Source organism: Hippocampus bargibanti, linkage group LG06 (assembly GCF_051943395.1).
Source record: "Hippocampus bargibanti isolate YZ-2025 linkage group LG06, ASM5194339v1, whole genome shotgun sequence".
In the NCBI taxonomy this organism is placed as follows: domain Eukaryota; kingdom Metazoa; phylum Chordata; class Actinopteri; order Syngnathiformes; family Syngnathidae; genus Hippocampus; species Hippocampus bargibanti.
The window spans coordinates 19,436,133-19,452,521 of record NC_142739.1 but is presented as its reverse complement, the minus strand read 5'-3'; the positions used below and the strand labels follow the sequence as shown (position 1 = coordinate 19,452,521).

Sequence of the window (16,389 nt, the reverse complement as noted above, 5' to 3'; positions counted from 1 at the left end):
TACAGTAAAGTCTCGTTATATCGATATTCAAGGGAGTCCGAAAAAATATCGATATAACCGGGACTATCGATATATCCGACCCTGTTTGCATGTAATTTTCTCCGTGCGTGCATAGAAATAGTATCGATATAACCGGGACTATCGATATATCCGATATCGATATAACGAGACTTTACTGTATATATGTAGAGGGCAGCCCGGTAGCCGAGTGGTTAGCACACCGGCTTCACAGTGCAGAGGTCGCTGGTTCGCGTCCCGGTCCGGCCTCCCTGTATGGAGCTTGCATGTTCTCCCTGGACCCGCGTGGGTTTTCTCCGGGTCCTCCAGTTTCCTCCCACACTCCAAAAACATGCATGGCAGGCAGATTGACCACTCCAAATTGTCCCTAGGTGTGAGTGTGAGAGTGACTGTTGTATGTCTTTCTGTGCCCTGCCATTGGCTGGCAACCAATTCAGGGTGTCCCCCGCCTCGTGCCCGAAGACAGCTGAGATAGGCTCCAGCAACCCCCGTGACCCTAATGAGGAATAAGCGGTACGGAAAATGAGATGAGATATATATATATATATATATATAGATAGATAGATAGATAGATAGATAGATAGATAGATAGATAGATAGATAGACACTGTATGTGTACAGGAATACAACTATTTTGTTTTGCCGTCTCCCTGTGGAAGCTTCTGAGACGTGGATCCGTGAAGTACGAGCAGCCCACACAGCGTTAGAGAGATGCCCACCCACCACAGGATTGATTGACTCTCTCCGAAAACAAGCTTCCCCAGTATGGCCTAAATGCGTAGACAAATAAAAAGAGGTAAATGAGAATTTTCTGCATATTTTTTTAGACATGATATACACTGGCATTCCCTCTATCGCCCCATTTTCAATGTAATGTTTTTCCACAGGCATTGGTATGTCTCATCTGTGACTCACAAAAAATGTTTGAAGAGGAGCTTGTTTTTTTAAACAGAGTAAGACCTCATTTTTAGCCGTTTACAGTAAATCAACCAAGTTATATCCAATCTTAACTCACTCACTGCCATTCACGAATTTCTTTGGGAATTGCAAATATGATGTAGAACGGCATTCCCGAATCTGTTCGAGTTTTGTTTTTTCATGCTTGGGTGCCGATAAAGCGCTGGCCATGGCCTCTGGCAATGTTTTTTTCTTTTCCACAAGGGGCAGCACTTCCCTTTTATCCCATGTTAGCGCTTTGTTCCAGCTTCAGCTTAAGTGTTTAAAGTGTGATATGAACCAATATGTATGTATTGCATTGCATTTTGTACAGACACCATTGTTTCAAGCTCAGATAACTCCAGAATCATATAATTTAGGAATTAACTTTTTTTCTGATGAAAGAAGAGAGTCTAAGGTTTCTAACATTGTACTGAATGCATGCTTATGTTGTCCTATAAAACTCAATATTCTGTGGGCCCTGGAATTCAAGTGACAATGACAAAAACCCTGGCACTGGAGTGGACACAATTTTGCACATCTGGCAGTGAATGAGTTAAGGATGATCACAAAGAGCATGATACTGTACCAAAAATTCTCTTGATTTTAAGTGCTAATTAATCAGTTAATCTAATTTATTTCATTGAAATTCAGAATGTAGAATATGAGATTTTGTAAACTTCTTTATGGTGCCTCTTTTTTATCATTTCTTCTATTTGTAACAACGGATACCAGGACATTTCACTGTTTTTAGTTTGAGATTTTCAAAATATAACATCTTAATTTATGGACATCCTTCCATCCACCCATTTACCAAACCAATTAACAAATTTAAAAGGAAATGTTCTTCCTTTTTTTCGAAACAATATATTTCAGTGCCAGTTGTTTTGAGGAGTAAAGATTGTTTTGAATTTATATAGTTAAGAATGAATGGTTGGTCAGTCTTACCGAAAAGATAAAGTTGCCCCCAGTAGTGGTGACAGTGGCCCGGGCAGAAGAAGAGCTGAAACAAAGCGCTTTGGAGAAGAAGGTCCACATGACGGCATTGCAAAGGAACATCAGGCTAACCCACAGGAGCCGCAGGGGGATGTTCAGCTGCATACATGATGATTCGAAGATTGGGACGTTTCCACGGCAACAATGAAAGTGTAACTACGAGGCAATCAGGGAGCATTTGCAAACTTTTGGTGGTCCTTAGAAAGTTTTTCTTATTGTCTCGGTACCCTGACAGGTGCAGTTACAAAGGACAGCACAGCATAACACATCATATTCAAGTGCTCGAATATCGTCATTTTACCCAGAAGCAGATAGTTTCCTCGTTGTCATGTTTCGCACCAGACGTGTTGCTCAGCCCAGCATCACAAATTTCCTTCAAGTAGTCTGCACCGAGAGTTAGTTTAGCCGACAAGGACGCAGCAGCACCCAAACAACCGGCCAACAATGCGTAAATAGAACCCGAAATCATGCCTAAAGCAGGCGAAGCGCTTTATTACAGTCAGCGAGTTTCGTTTAAGTGATAGGAAATGTGTCAAGTTAAAACACGTTTTATGAACCTGTAATTTTTTTGTTTTCATAATTAAATATTTTCATAATTACATTTAATACAATCGACAGCCAAGTGTCTTGTTTGGAGCTCAAGAAACTACAGCGATGCTGTATGTGTAAAATTATATTTTTGAATAATGGATTCGAATTATTTGCACCAAATGTTGGCATTATATAATTAATTTGAAGGAAATGTACCACATCCGGGTTAGGTCCCCACGAACGTTTTTTCCCCACCCAGCAATCTCACCTCTACCAATTACAGTAGCTTCTCAGGGTCATGTGACGTGGCCATATTTTACTGAAGGTGTGTTTTGCTTCCGGTGGGTGCTGTTCGTTGAAACGATTTCGCTGGTTTTCTTGATTTTTTTGTCTCTGGTTGCACCGTGATGAGTAAGAACAAAGTTCGCGGTGTGTCCTGGGTAAAGCCAGCCGAACCCTCTTTTTTGAAGAGGTTTAAAAACGATGTTGGCTACAAAGAAGGCCCGACTGTTGACACAAAGGTATGTACAGTATGTGGTTGGGCTAAGGGGAATCGTGGAAGGTAGCAGTCATTTGAATGAATGATAACGTTTTGAACATCACATGGACTGTGAATATGTAAGCGTCGGCTTATTAAATAATTTAATATAACTAAGGAGAAAGTCCCTTGCTCAGCTTTTGGCCGCCACGAGGAGGCGACCATCGAACACATTTGCAATGACTTATATTGAATGGACATAACCAGAGGTACAACTTCGCTAACTAGTGACCTCAGACAGCCGAATGTTACATTCTTTCCACATGCGTAGAGTAAAATAAAACATCTTTATTTCATGTCACCCGTGCAGCGTCAGGAAATGTCCACACTGCATGATGACAGTGGGAGTGATCGAGAAGATGAATTACCTCAAGTTGTTGTCATGAAGGATGGAGACCTGACATCCGAGGAAGTTAAACTTGTCAAGGAAGTAATAAAACCTGACACAGATTCAGCGAAAGGTAAGATGAGTGTGTGTATGTGCGCGTGTGTGTGCGTGTGCGCGCGCGTTCGTGTGTATGTTTCTGTTGTTGTTTTTTTCAAATACGATTACAGTGGATTGAAATAAATCTGTCACATGTAACAGGTTTCAACTTTATTGATACATTGGATATTCAGTGGTTGAGTACAATCTATACTTTCAATGGAACCCATGCGTAGAACCTAAAGTTATGAGCTGAATTGGTTCTGTGGCCCTCTTCGTAATCATAAATTATGCTGTTTCTCACTGAAATTGATGGAAATTGAATTGACCTGTTCCAGTCCCAAAACGAAGTTATATTTATTGTTGTTGCTGATTTTTACAACTGTGTGCAAAGTCAATCATGCACAGCATCACTGGGTGTATTTGCAAATATAGAAGCCATTGGAAGTGTTCCCGACATGATGCACATACAGGAGTCACTCAAAACACTCAGTTGAAAACATTTCACAAAGAAAACAATACCAACGAGGAGCATAACTGTCACAAAAATATTTGAAAATAAATGTTATTCACAACATGTATGCAGATTAAAATGATGTAGTCATCATTCATTTTGGCAGTGTGTTGGGTAATACAGTACAATATAAAAAAAATTAAAACACACAGATGAACAATATCTTTGTGCCTGAGTCAAACCTTTCTACATTTACCTCCTTCCACCTCAAATAAGGTGACTTCAGAGCATATACAGTATTGATTTTTTTTAACTTTTTTTTAACAATGCTAACTTTTGAGTCTATATGTATTATCCCTGCTGACTGCTTGAGTTCTTGGGGATCTTATTGAGCAGCTGTTTAAAAAAGGATGGTGATGGTGGTTTGGATGGGATATTTAATTCCAGTAAAGGTTCCAAAATTCAAAGTAATAAATTGCTTTTACGTCGTTTTATAATTGGTTTTGAATTATCTGTTTTAATGAAACACACTTCCATATGACTCACAGGTGATGATCCTCGTGAAGATGGTAAAATCCTCTTCAAGAAACCAGCTAAGCGGCCCTCTGCTGACAAATTTCAAGGAATAACTGCCAGTTCCAGCAAAAAGAAGCGGGATATGGTAGAGAAAGAAGAGAAGGTGGTGAATTCTGGTAAGCAAGTGAAAAACAGCAGCCTTTTGTCATTTGGTGATGATGATGAAGAGGAAGACTAGCACTGGATTAAGTCTTGATATTTTCCACATGAGGAATTCATGGTCTTCCAGACATTTTTTTAATGTGTGGAGATATAAATCACTTGCGTGCATGTGTACATTTTCAAACACATTTTAATATAGTTATTAAATATGGTTGCCTCTTGATTTGTACTCCATTTTGACTTTGCTATCAAACCTGCATAATAACACGGATGAAATACCAGCAATATCTGGGATTAAATTGGCAAATTTAGCTCTACTGATTTTGATGTCCAATGCTTACCACGAAAATAAATGCATCACCTGTATTGGTGTAACACAAAAAGTCCCCCCTTCCAGTTCTCATTTAAAGTAAATTCTCATCACACTCCTTGCTCCACAATCACAAACGGTATGTAGCCATGATTGCATAGTAGTGTGTTCACTGTTGAACAAATTTAGATAACACGTAGAAGCGTATGCATGGATATGTAGATGCCTGTATTGGTTGGACATGGCAATCTTGGTGTATAGTTTGATTGGTAGAATTTTAATACAGGAAAGTCTCGTTATATCGATATTCTCGGGAGTCGGAAAAAATATCGATATAACCGGGCTATCGATGTATCCGATACTGCATTAAAAGTGGGCAATAAATGGGGGATCTTTGATATGGCCTGTAATTTCCTCCTTGAGTTCATGGATTGCGTATCTAGCATGCTTTTGTACTGTAGTGAAGTGAAAAATAAACTTATGCATTAAATAAAAACGTCTTTACACCTTTTTAATGACTACAGTGGTACCTCGGTTCTCAACCATATTTCGTTCCAGGACCCTGTTCGAAAAGCGATTTTTTTCGAACACCGAAACCACCTCTTTGCTCCTGTCACTTGCGAGTTGACAGCGGGGGGGCGGGGCTGCCTCTCCCGGCCGTTCTCCACCCGCTGTCATTCTCTAATTACGGACACGGGGCATTTATACGGTTCGCGATCACCTCGCCAATGCCGGATGATTGACTCAACTCGCCACCGTGCCTGGACTCTTCCTTCGATGCGTGAGTGTATCCGGTCCGAGGTATTTTCCCCGCGTCCCGTAAATTTATGTAATCTTCCGGGATTGTGTAATTTTGCACCCTCGTGTGCCATTTGCTTTTTGGCGTAGTAAGCGGGTCGGATCACCCCCTGCCTTCTTACTCGCTGTGTTTTCTTTTATTTGTGAATAAACATCCTGCTTGGGTAGTACGTCTCTGCCGCCTGCTTTGGGATCCCAAACATTCCACTACGTTCCGACGAGTCAGCTGCCGTCACTCTCGCTCGGAACGTGACAGCTACGGATGACTTGGCTACAGGATGTTCTTTTCTCTTAAAATATCTATCCAATGACACTTGCTCTTATGCCCACAGTCACATCACTAGATTTCACAGCCTCCTTATTCTTTAATATCGTACTGATCGTAGATTTCGCCATGCTGTATTCCCTAGCCAGATCAGACACTCGCACACCTCCTTCATATTTTGCGATTATTTCTTTGTTAAATGCAATAGTTGTACGCACTACTTTTCTTTTGTCACTTTAAGCAGCACTTACTTTCTTTGGAGGCATGATTAGGGGCTAAAACTCTTCGTACACCTATATTAAACGCTAGAGTAAATTAAAACGCAGCATATCCGCTAGCGACAACAGTTGGTCACGAACAGAGCGATACACCCGTGCGCCGCTCAGCTCCCCACCCTCACGTACGCACTCACGCGTCGTATTGGCGTTCGAACATCAATCGTGTTCGAACGCATTGGTGAAGCAAGAATATCTTGAGTATTTTGTTCGAACACCGATTTGTTCGAACAGTGAGGCGTTCGAGAACCGAGGTACCACTGTATTTTTTTTCTAAAATTCAACCAATGCAAAATCCTCACGCTTCAGCAGACAAAACCATAAACATCGTTGCAAAAAAAATGATTGCATTCATATACATAACACAATTCGGTTAAAGTCAGATGGGTAACATTTTTTTCAAAATTTATTATTTTCATAACACACTCTTGCTATAGTGACTGAGTAAATATTCAATAATGCACGTGACATTGTTCTATACACACACGAGAGAAACCATGAACGCTAGCATGTACATATGAAAAACAGGGATTATTGCAAGCGACAAAAAGATATATGAATAAAACACAATTAAATACATGTATCGAAAACAAAAACTGCAACGTTTACATTACTTATTTTGCAATACTTAAAAAAAATCTTCCATCTTCTTCTGCTTCCCCTTTTCACCTTTTAACACAAAAGAGATTCAATATTGTTTAACATTTCTAAACAATCTGATGCATTTTCTCTCGACTCGAAGTAAACTCGTAATTCCATAACACTTTGCAACGCTTGTGTTTTCGTTGGAATAGGTGTGTATGCTATGTCAGTTGGTTCTTCATCCTCATCATCCTCGTCATTCTGGGAATCTTCTGGGGCATATTTAGTTTGAATTTCTGCTGCGATATCTGCATCTGACGAACTTCGGAATGTCACAATGTCATTATCAACTGCAACATACGATGCAATGTCGGCGACTTTTAGCTTTTCAGCCAACAGTGCAAGAGGACTGTTGTCTTCTTCATCCTCTTTATCGTCTTCATCGGCTGCAGATGTTTCTTCACTGCTTTGTTGAAATTTGCAGTGACGGAAGCAGTTCTTGATGGTATTTTCGGACACCATGCTATATGCTCTGGAAATTGCCCTAATGGCATCCAAAACAGTCCATTCCAGCGTTTTCCCCTTTTCCATCGCTTTCCTCTTGTAAGAATATGGATCTGTAGTGGACTTTGAGATTTTGAATGATTCCCTGACCCATGGGCTGCGTATGGCTTGTAGTGTTCGGTGGCAAAAACACCATCTTGATGCATTTCAGGTCGTAGCTGTCTGGATTGGGATGGGCTGGACAGTTGGCGATAACCAAGCTTATTTTCCTCTTCTCACGCCTGAGCTTCGTATCCCAGCTTTGAAGCCATTCATTGAAAATGTCTGACGTCATCCAAGCGCATTTGTTTGCCTTGTAGGTGACCGGCAAACTCTTCACGCCACTGAAGCACTTTGGTTTGTTTGCTTTCCCGATAACAATGAGTTTTAACTTATCAGTACCCGTCATGTTTGCGTACGGCATGATTCTAAGTCTTTCCTTGAAACATTTACCCCCGCAGTAATCTTCATCTTTGTAGACATATGATTTGTCTGGTTGCAGCTTGTAAAACAAAACCTGTTTCGTCAGCGTTGTAGATGTCGTCGGGTTTGGAATCCCTCAGCATCTCTTGCAATGTGCCATTCTGCCAGTCGTCAACTTGCTTCTGATCCACATTCTTGGCCTCTCCAGTAATTTTGCGTAGCTGCAGATCCTTCCGTTCTTTGAAGCGATTTAACCAGCCTTTATAGCATTTGAAGTCGTCATGGCCCAATTCTTTTGCTAGCGTTTCTGCCTTGGTCTGCAGCATCACTCCTGATACAGAGATGTTATGGTTCCTCGCTTGCCTCATCCAGGTATCCACCTTGTCCTCAACATCAGGGTGTGCTGCCTTTCTCATCCTTTTTGATGCAGGGCCGAAGTCCAACGCTTTGTATGCTGTCTTTACTTTATCTTTACTCTTCAACCACATTGATAAAGTATCCTGCGGCACGTCGAACTCTTTTGCAATGGAGGATTTGCTCCTTGTTGGATTCTCCTCTACAGCCACTATTGCCTTGTCCTTCGTTTCAATATCACAATTCTTACGTTTCCCCATGGTTCAAATTGGTGTTGAACAACTGTATAGCAGAAGTCTATGTTTCAGATGCTATTGCAGTAATGAAAGATGTGAGCTCTGCTACACCGTTTTTATAGTGCTCGAGGATTACAGTGCAAGACACGAAATCAAACAATACGCCGTTTACAGATTTCGCTAATATTGGTATTGAAATCCTGAAACAAATATTGATTCAGCTTTAAAGGACAACCGACATAACTTTTTTGTTTCCTAACTGACATCAGAAAAACGTTTTATAGCATCTAAAATACCCAAAACACGCAGGCTGATATTTTCAGTCTAATGCAAAACACCAATAAAAATGACTTAAAGTGTCCAAAATCTGCAAAAAATTGAGCTGCGAATTGGGCATTTTCAGAAAGTCCCGCCCCCAGTTCGTGATGTCACGCCAAGACGTCTTGCATTGGCAAAACAATGGCTTCAGATTCGGAGAATATGCTTTCTTGTTACGCATCCAGTTATTGGATTGGATTGGATTGGATTTGCCTTTATTATTCTCACAGTGGAGAAATTTACATTTCACAGCAGCAAAGTTATGAAAGAAATTAAAGTAGAAAAGCAAAACACAGGAGCTGCTGGAAAGGCAGCCACTCTCGCGGCGCCGTCTTGAAGTCAAAAGAACAAAAAAAAACTAAATAACAAATAACATGACAACACAAAGACACAGAGAGACATTCATTCTTAAGCACTTTCTGTACCCTCTTTGTTACATAAAGCAGTTCCAGATGAAAGAGGAGAGGATCAAAGCGTCTCTTCACCAGTGGATCAGGGACATCATTGGAATGTGCACGTCGACTACAAGCTAAATGTTGAAAGCAAAGACGCGGCTGTAGCATCCATTGACGAAAAGAGATTGTCTCACATCTCCTGTCCCACATAAATCAGCTTCAATTCCATCCCGCGACAGTTCCATATACGCATCGGCGCTCTGCGCTCTTCCTTCTTATCGCGGGCTCCTCAAGCCATGTATCCATCCAGCCGCAGACTGTCCAACAGGATCGACCTTCCACTGAACAAACGTGGCTGTGAAGATGCTGCCCATTACAGGCGCAAAAAAGCACAATGGCCCCAGAGCTGCCCAGCGATGACAGTCGAATGGCACCGACATTCCTCCCATTCAAAAAAAGTACTGGCATATCCATTCTGCCGAAAAGGCGCAACCGCTCAGCACAGTCTCCTCCTTGATGAATGTCGTGGTCAAAAATGCTAAAAAACAATCCGTATCCGTTCCACACGACGCACAATAACACAAAGTGACAAAAGAAAACACAAAAACAACAAAAATGGATATGATTCAAATAGTTCTGAAGAGGAAAGTATAAATGTTTGCAATCTATTAAAGAAGGTCCTCCGGGTCATTTTCAGGGATCAAGACTGATGTGTAGCGTCACAGAAAATGCAGAAGATGGCGCCAGAGCTCCGTTGGAAATTTTTCAGCTTGGAATTTTTGTCAGCGAAAGTCAAAGAGTTGTCTCAGTGTAACACACAACGATTCACCATTGCGTTATTTATGTGTTTTCCTTCTAATTTCTCCATCAACACGGATCAACACGAGGTTTTCAGACCAAACAAAGTCCCACAAAATGCATTGAGGTGATGCAAGGTATGTCCTTTCTCGCTCAGGGGCGTTCCTTCAGTGACGTGACGTGAGGACTCGTCACTAACTCAAAAACAAGACTTCCGGAATATTCAGCGCAAGTCTTAAAACGTAAAATATAGCTATATGTGGTGGAATCTTTGTAAAATTCGCTCAATCGAAGTCATTTGAAGCGATTTTACAAATTATGGACACAACTTGTCCGGAGACGTCGGTTGTCCTTTAAGCTGCTTTGGTATCGATATAAGCAGACCAAATTGGCTGTCGGGAGATGAATAGGGCATCGTAGTAACCGGATTAGCGATGAGAAGGTTTCGTCAGCCGTCATCTGTACAAATTTGAAGGTTTCGGACTTTTCGCCTCCTACCCAAGAGGCTTCGTCAGCGAACTAAAGTTTGACTGGTCGTATCGGCCCTATTTATATATCCCTAATGTTTGAAAGGGGGGTAAAAGAAGCGATTCTTATAAAACAACAAAATCCTTCATTAAACCGGTCTGGTGGGGTGAGGTTCAATTTGGATCGTTCATACAATAGCCTGCTTAGGCAAAACAGGTTAGGCAACATTCGTAATGCTGATGACGTGATATCGGTGGAGGTGGGGCAAATAGGCCAGTCGTGAGTCAGGAATGTAGGAACAATCAGTGGGGCCACAGGGAGTGGTCCACTGCTCCCCCCAACCTGAGAGTAGGGACCTATCATAGCTGTGTCCGGCGCCGCCATGTCTGGACATTAGGGATATATAAATAGGGCCGATACGACCCTAGACTTTAGTTGGCTGACGAAGCCTCTTGGATAGGAGGCGAAACGTCCGAAACCTTCAAATTTGTACAGATGACGGCTGAAGAAACCTTCTCATCGATGAACCACTCCTGTACGACTGAGACCTTACACAGACGTAACCGGATTATCGTAATAACCGGTATCGTACTAACTGGAACTAATTACGTCATAAAAGACTAGAAATTGCCGGGAAATGAAAATAGTATCGAAACAAGCAGTACTATCGATATAACCGATATCGATATAACGAGACTTTACTGTATGTTCAATTATGCATTGAAAAATTAAAACTGTTCTGGGTTCAAAGGAAAGCGGAAAGAAAGTACAGTAAATATATCACTGCATTGGTTTTTTTGTACTATACAATCTTTGTGTTATCTAAAAATTAAATATTGTAATCTCTCCTTTGTTGTGGTTGTGTTAATGTTTTAATCAATTATGTTCAATAACTTAGTACTTCAGTTCAATTGCTCTGTATTCCTTCTTGTCCCTGAGCTGATCAGTACAACTGGTGAGTCGAGAATATTACTCCTGTCATCTCTTTTCATAACAGTGTGTCTTAATTACATTTTCCTCACAGTTCTGTTTACAACAACCAAAGATTTAACATGAGGGTGTTACTTTGGTTGAGCACCTCAAAATGTGAACATTGTGAAAGTGAATGGATAGTGTCAAGACTGACTATTTACATCCCTATACTGGCATAAGGAGATGATATAAACACATACGAAATGAAAGCGTGTGTCATGATGTCAAGAAATGTTAATTAATTTTGTGTTTTCTGGATTTTGGAAGGGAGAAAGGTGCGCATTTCTCCCCATCCAAAACAGTAGAGACGGGCGACCACTAATTGTCTCTGAGAAGGTGATTGCAACCACCTGGGAATGGCAATTGCCGCTGGGACATGATTGGCCAGAAGCTCAGGTGAACCACCTTTAAAACCAGACTGAGGAAGTCACTTCGAGGAGGAAGAAGTGGGAGAAAGGACAGCCTGGAGAGCAGTGTTACCTGTGGTCTGCCGAAAACCGCCATACATTGCGACTTCAATATGTCTGTGTAAGCTCTCAGTCGTACAGGAGTGGTCCATCGATGAGAAGGTTTCTTCAGCCGTCATCTGTACTTTTTAGAAGGCGTCGGACGTTTCGCTTCTTATCCAAGAAACTTCCTCAGCAAACTAAAGTCTTACTGGTAGTTTAGGCCCTATATATATCCCTACTGTCCAGACATGGCGGTGCCGGACTCTGCTATGATAGATCCCTGCTCTCAGGTTGGGGGGAGCAGAAGACTAGCCCCTGCAGCTGCTCCACTGTTGTTCCTATCGTTCTGACTAACGACTGGCCTGATTGCCCCACTTCGACCGGTGTCACCTCATCAGTATTCCTAATCCTATGTTGCCTAAGCAGGCTATTGTATGAACGATCCAAATTGAACCTCACCCCACCAACCCGGTTTAATGAAGGATTTAGTTGTTTGATGAAAATCGCTTCTTTTCTCCTGATTTTCATAAAACAGCTAAATCCTTCACTAAACCAATATGTCTGTGTAAGCTCTCAGTCGTACAGGAGTGGTCCATCGATGAGAAGGTTTCTTCAGCTGTCATCTGTACTTTTTAGAAGGCGAAACGTCCGACACCTTCAAAAAAGTACAGATGACAGCTGAAGAAACCTTCTCATCGATTGCGACTTCAAATGAAGAAAAGTCAAAATATCCTTCCTGGATCTGGCTGAGTGAACTTTTATCATCTTTCCACCTGCTTTCTGTCTCGTTGCATAACAATTGGTGGCAGCGGTGGGATATGAACCCACGCCTCCTGAGAGACTGGAGAGTTCCGAAGGGGATCAAGTAAATCAGTAGCTTGAGTTGCCCCAAAAAGATGCTGTTCTTCTTTTGCATGAGGCGTCTGACAGTTGCCAAGCCAAGGCTGGAATTGAGCAGAGTGAGATGGAACCAGTGGTGAACCCTGGGACTCAGACAGTGAGTACAAGCAGAGCTCAATTTGATGAGGAATTGGTGAAAGAAATCATAAATTTCGGGGATGTTGATTGAACAGATCAACCAATTAAGAGATCAGATGCACCACAAGCAAAAATGAACATTTGATAGTTGATCGAGTCAACATTATCCTCCTCTAAAACCACAGCCGCAAAACACTGAGCCTCGAACATCCAGGCCAACAAACCTTCCTCTGGCACGAGAAACTCCCATGTTGGGTTACCTAACATATGCCCAACCTCCACAGTGTCCTCGTCCAAGACAAGCTGCAATTCCCATGGTTTCTGGAACCAGAATTCCAGAATGAAACGGAAGATGCAGAACGTCAGAAGCTGGATGAAGATCTCCAACAAGAATAACAGCAAGAATTTATCAGGGAGAGATTGGCCACCCTGGACAGAAGGTGTTAATATTGTTACCTACGGGACCAAGTAAGCTACTGGCAAAGTGGCAGGGCCCATAGACTGTGACTAGGAGAATAGGACCTGTCACATAGGAGATTCTCTGCCCTGACACACAAAAGAAAAATGTTATTGCTGATTATTTGACAAGAATGTCTGAACTCTGAGGAAAGGGTGTGAATGATGTCATGATGCCAAAAGAAATGTTAAATAATTTTGTTTTCTGGATTTTGGATGGGAGAAAGGTGCGCATTTCTCCCCATCCAAAACAGTAGAGTTGGGTGACCGCTAATTGTCTCTGAGAAGGTGATTGCAACCACCTGGGAATGGCCAATTGCCGCTGGGAACTGATTGGCCAGAAGCTCAGGTGAACCACCTTTAAAACCAAACTGAGGACGTCACTTCGAGGAGGACGAAGAGGGGAAAAGGACAACCTGGAGAGCAGTGTTACCTGTGGACTGGTGAAAACCGACATCCATTGCGACTTCAAATAAAGAAAACTCAAAATATCCTTCCTGGATCTGGCTGAGTGAACTTTTATCTTTCCACCCGCTTTCTGTCTCGCCGCATAACAGCGTGTCTGAGCATATTTTTTTTATTTTGTGCCAGCGATATGGCAGCACAACACCTAAGCATAGATAATTTTTTTTCACTCTGCAGGTTTTGGAAGACACTTGTTTTCTCTGCTTTGCTTCTGATTGACATGAACGGTTGTTTTTTTTTTCTTAAAGAGTGTTCCATCATTTCCAGCACCGTCTGCAATCAATAAAATCAGCTATTTAAAATATTTTAAAAAAGCTAATTACTGATATGGCATACTGTTACCATCTATAATTATATGTGCCACTAAATTGCCTTTTGGTCCCCCCCGCACTGCGCGCTGAGGTGCTGCACTGGGAGCACGCCTCCAGGGTTGCCTGTCACCCTGGAGTCAACAGGACGATCCACCTTATAGCCCAGCGATTCTGATGGCCAGACTACAAAGGACGTCGCGGACTACGTGAAGGCATGCCCAGCCTGCGCCTGTGGGAAGGTCTCCCATCAACCCTCGGCGGGACTTCTCCAGCCACTACCAGTCCCCTCCCGACCCTGGTCCCATATCTCCCTGGACTTCGTCACAAGCCTTCCCTATTCCCGTGGCAAAACGGTCGTCCTCACGGTGGTGGACCGCTTCTCCAAGTCGGCCCACTTCATCCCGTTAACCAGGTTGCCGTCCGCCATCGAGATGGCCCAGCTCCTGATTAACCACGTCGTCCGTCTCCACGGGATTCCGGCGGACATCGTGGCGGACCGGGGACCGCAGTTCGTGTCGAAGGTATGGAAACGTATTCTGTCGGTCCATAGGGGCGTCGGCGAGCTTGTCCTCTGTCTACCACCCTCAATCCAACGGCCAAACGGAACGCAAGAACCAGGATCTGGAAGCGGCTCTACGGTGCGTGTCCTGATTGTCAGGATTCAGCCGTCATCTGTACAAATGTGAAGGTTTCGGACGTTTCGCCTCCTATCCAAGAGGCTTCGTCAGCGAACTAAAGTCTGACTGGTCGTATCGGCCCTATTTATATATCCCTAATGTCCAGACATGGTGGCGCCGGACACAGCTATGATAGGTCCCTACTCTCAGGTTGGGGGGGCAGAGGACCCCTCCCTGTGGCCCCACTGATTGTTCCTACATTCCTGACTAACGACTGGCCTATTACCCCCACTCCCACCTCATCACCATAACGACCCTCATCAGCATTACGAAAGTTGCCTAACCTGGTTTGCCTAAGCAGGCTATTGTATGAACGATCCAAATTGAACCTCACCCCACCAGACCGGTTTAATGAAGGATTTTGTTGTTTTATAAGAATCGCTTCCTTTACCCCCCTTTCAAACCATCTACGTTCTTTCGCTAAGATTTTAACCTCATTGTCGTCAAATGAGTGGTTGCTAGCTTTTAGGTGCAAATGTACTGCCGATTTAGGTCCACTTATATTATCCCTGCGATGTTGATAAAGTCTTTTTTTGAGAATTTGTTGAGTCTCCCCAATGTACTGCTCTTTACAATTTTCATTCTTACAATGTATGGAATAAACTACATTACTTTGTTTTTCATTTGGTAGCCTATCTTTTGGATGCACTAATTTTTGCCTTAACGTGTTTGAAATAAGTAGGAATTTTATGTTGCCAAAGGACTCTTTGTAATTTTTCAGAAACTCCTGCAATGTACGGTTGTAAAGTTTACAACACAAACTAGGAGTTATCAGAACCCTCCAGCACCCTCACCTGTTTGCCAGGGAAATAAAGCCCCAGACAACCTAGCTCCTGGGATCATTGGGACACGCAAACCCCGCCACCACGGTAAGGTCACGGCCTACGGAGGGGAAAAAAGTGCACAAGCAACAGAGCTCGTGGTGGACCTTCATGTTGGCCAAGCATGAACAAGCATTTCCACACATTTGTGATCGAGAGGTTTAGAGTTTAGACAGTGGAGAACAATGAAATTGGCTCAAATTGTGAACCACATTGACACTTGTACATCATAACCAGTAAATTAAACGCATATAATAGCAGTGCGTGGTTTTGTTAGCTTGTCATTTTTCAAGTCCACTGAAAACAATTTTAGCAGGCATTCTGCATATTTTTCTCTGTGCAACAAATATTTATGTTCGGGCAATTAGCTATCCAAACACATTTTAAACATCTTTTCTATTTCCTTACACATTGTTTTATTTTCTCTTGACTTCCAGTCATCATGTCACATTCTGTCTGTCTTTACATCGTTTTATTTTCTCGGCCTTTCTGTCACATCCTATCCATCTTTATAAAAGCTCTCCCAACCAGCCCCTCCCTCTCTTCCTCTCTCTTCGCTCTTCTCCTCTGCCTATCCCCCAGGGCCAGGCAGTTACATTTTGTGCCGTCCAAAAGATTAAAGAATCTTTTAGCTTTTACTTTTGATTCCTGCTTCTTTAATAATCACCTTTACAATTCAAAACACTTTTTCAGACTGACATTAGCTGTGTGCGCGTAGTAGCAGGGTGGAAAAACAAAGGAGCTCCATTAAGTTACACAATTCGTGACTTTGTGAGTCCATTGGAAGTTGTGGCAAGTAATACGCACAGTTGCGCGTACCGTTGCAAGATGAAAAATGAGAGAAAAATGACATTTATATGACGTTAGCTTTTCCAATTCGAATCTGAGTTTGTAGGTGATGATTACCCATAACTATCGAG

The 16,389-nt window shown here is 42.4% G+C and overlaps 3 protein-coding genes across 11 annotated transcripts in view; 2 read left to right on the top strand and 1 right to left on the bottom strand.

Moving 5' to 3' along the window:
- LOC148896688 (palmitoyltransferase ZDHHC3-like) overlaps window positions 1–814 on the top strand; it is a 49,762-nt gene extending 48,948 nt beyond the window's left edge. The window contains exon 7 of one of the 2 annotated variants that reach the window (XM_088997848.1): window positions 678–814. In XM_088997848.1, coding sequence (XP_088853974.1) covers window positions 678–725 — 48 coding nt within the window. In that variant the 3' untranslated portion in view covers window positions 726–814. Of the gene's footprint in view, window positions 1–639 lie in introns of both variants that reach the window. The other variant, XM_088997849.1, reaches the window with a different exon arrangement.
- Window positions 648–2,509, bottom strand: LOC148896687 (transmembrane protein 42-like). Its single transcript, XM_088997850.1, has 3 exons — window positions 2,252–2,509; window positions 1,903–2,049; window positions 648–788 (listed from the first exon to the last, which is right to left on the bottom strand). The coding sequence occupies exons 1-3, from the start codon at window positions 2,417–2,419 to the stop codon at window positions 648–650; spliced, it is 456 nt and encodes a 151-aa protein (XP_088853976.1). The 5' UTR covers window positions 2,420–2,509.
- Window positions 2,510–2,801: 292 nt separating this feature from the next.
- The window catches only part of kiaa1143 (KIAA1143 ortholog), a 71,833-nt gene continuing 58,245 nt past the window's right edge, over window positions 2,802–16,389 (top strand). Inside the window, exons 1-5 of one of the 8 annotated variants that reach the window (XR_016115188.1) lie at window positions 2,802–3,002; window positions 3,330–3,480; window positions 4,446–4,589; window positions 5,444–11,840; window positions 12,571–13,688. Coding sequence is in view for 6 of the 8 variants with exons in the window: in XM_088997866.1 (XP_088853992.1) it covers window positions 2,889–3,002; window positions 3,330–3,480; window positions 4,446–4,589; window positions 5,444–5,628 (594 nt within the window). In the remaining 2 variants the exon portion in view is untranslated. The other 7 variants (XR_016115187.1, XM_088997871.1, XM_088997867.1 and 4 more) reach the window with 7 other exon arrangements.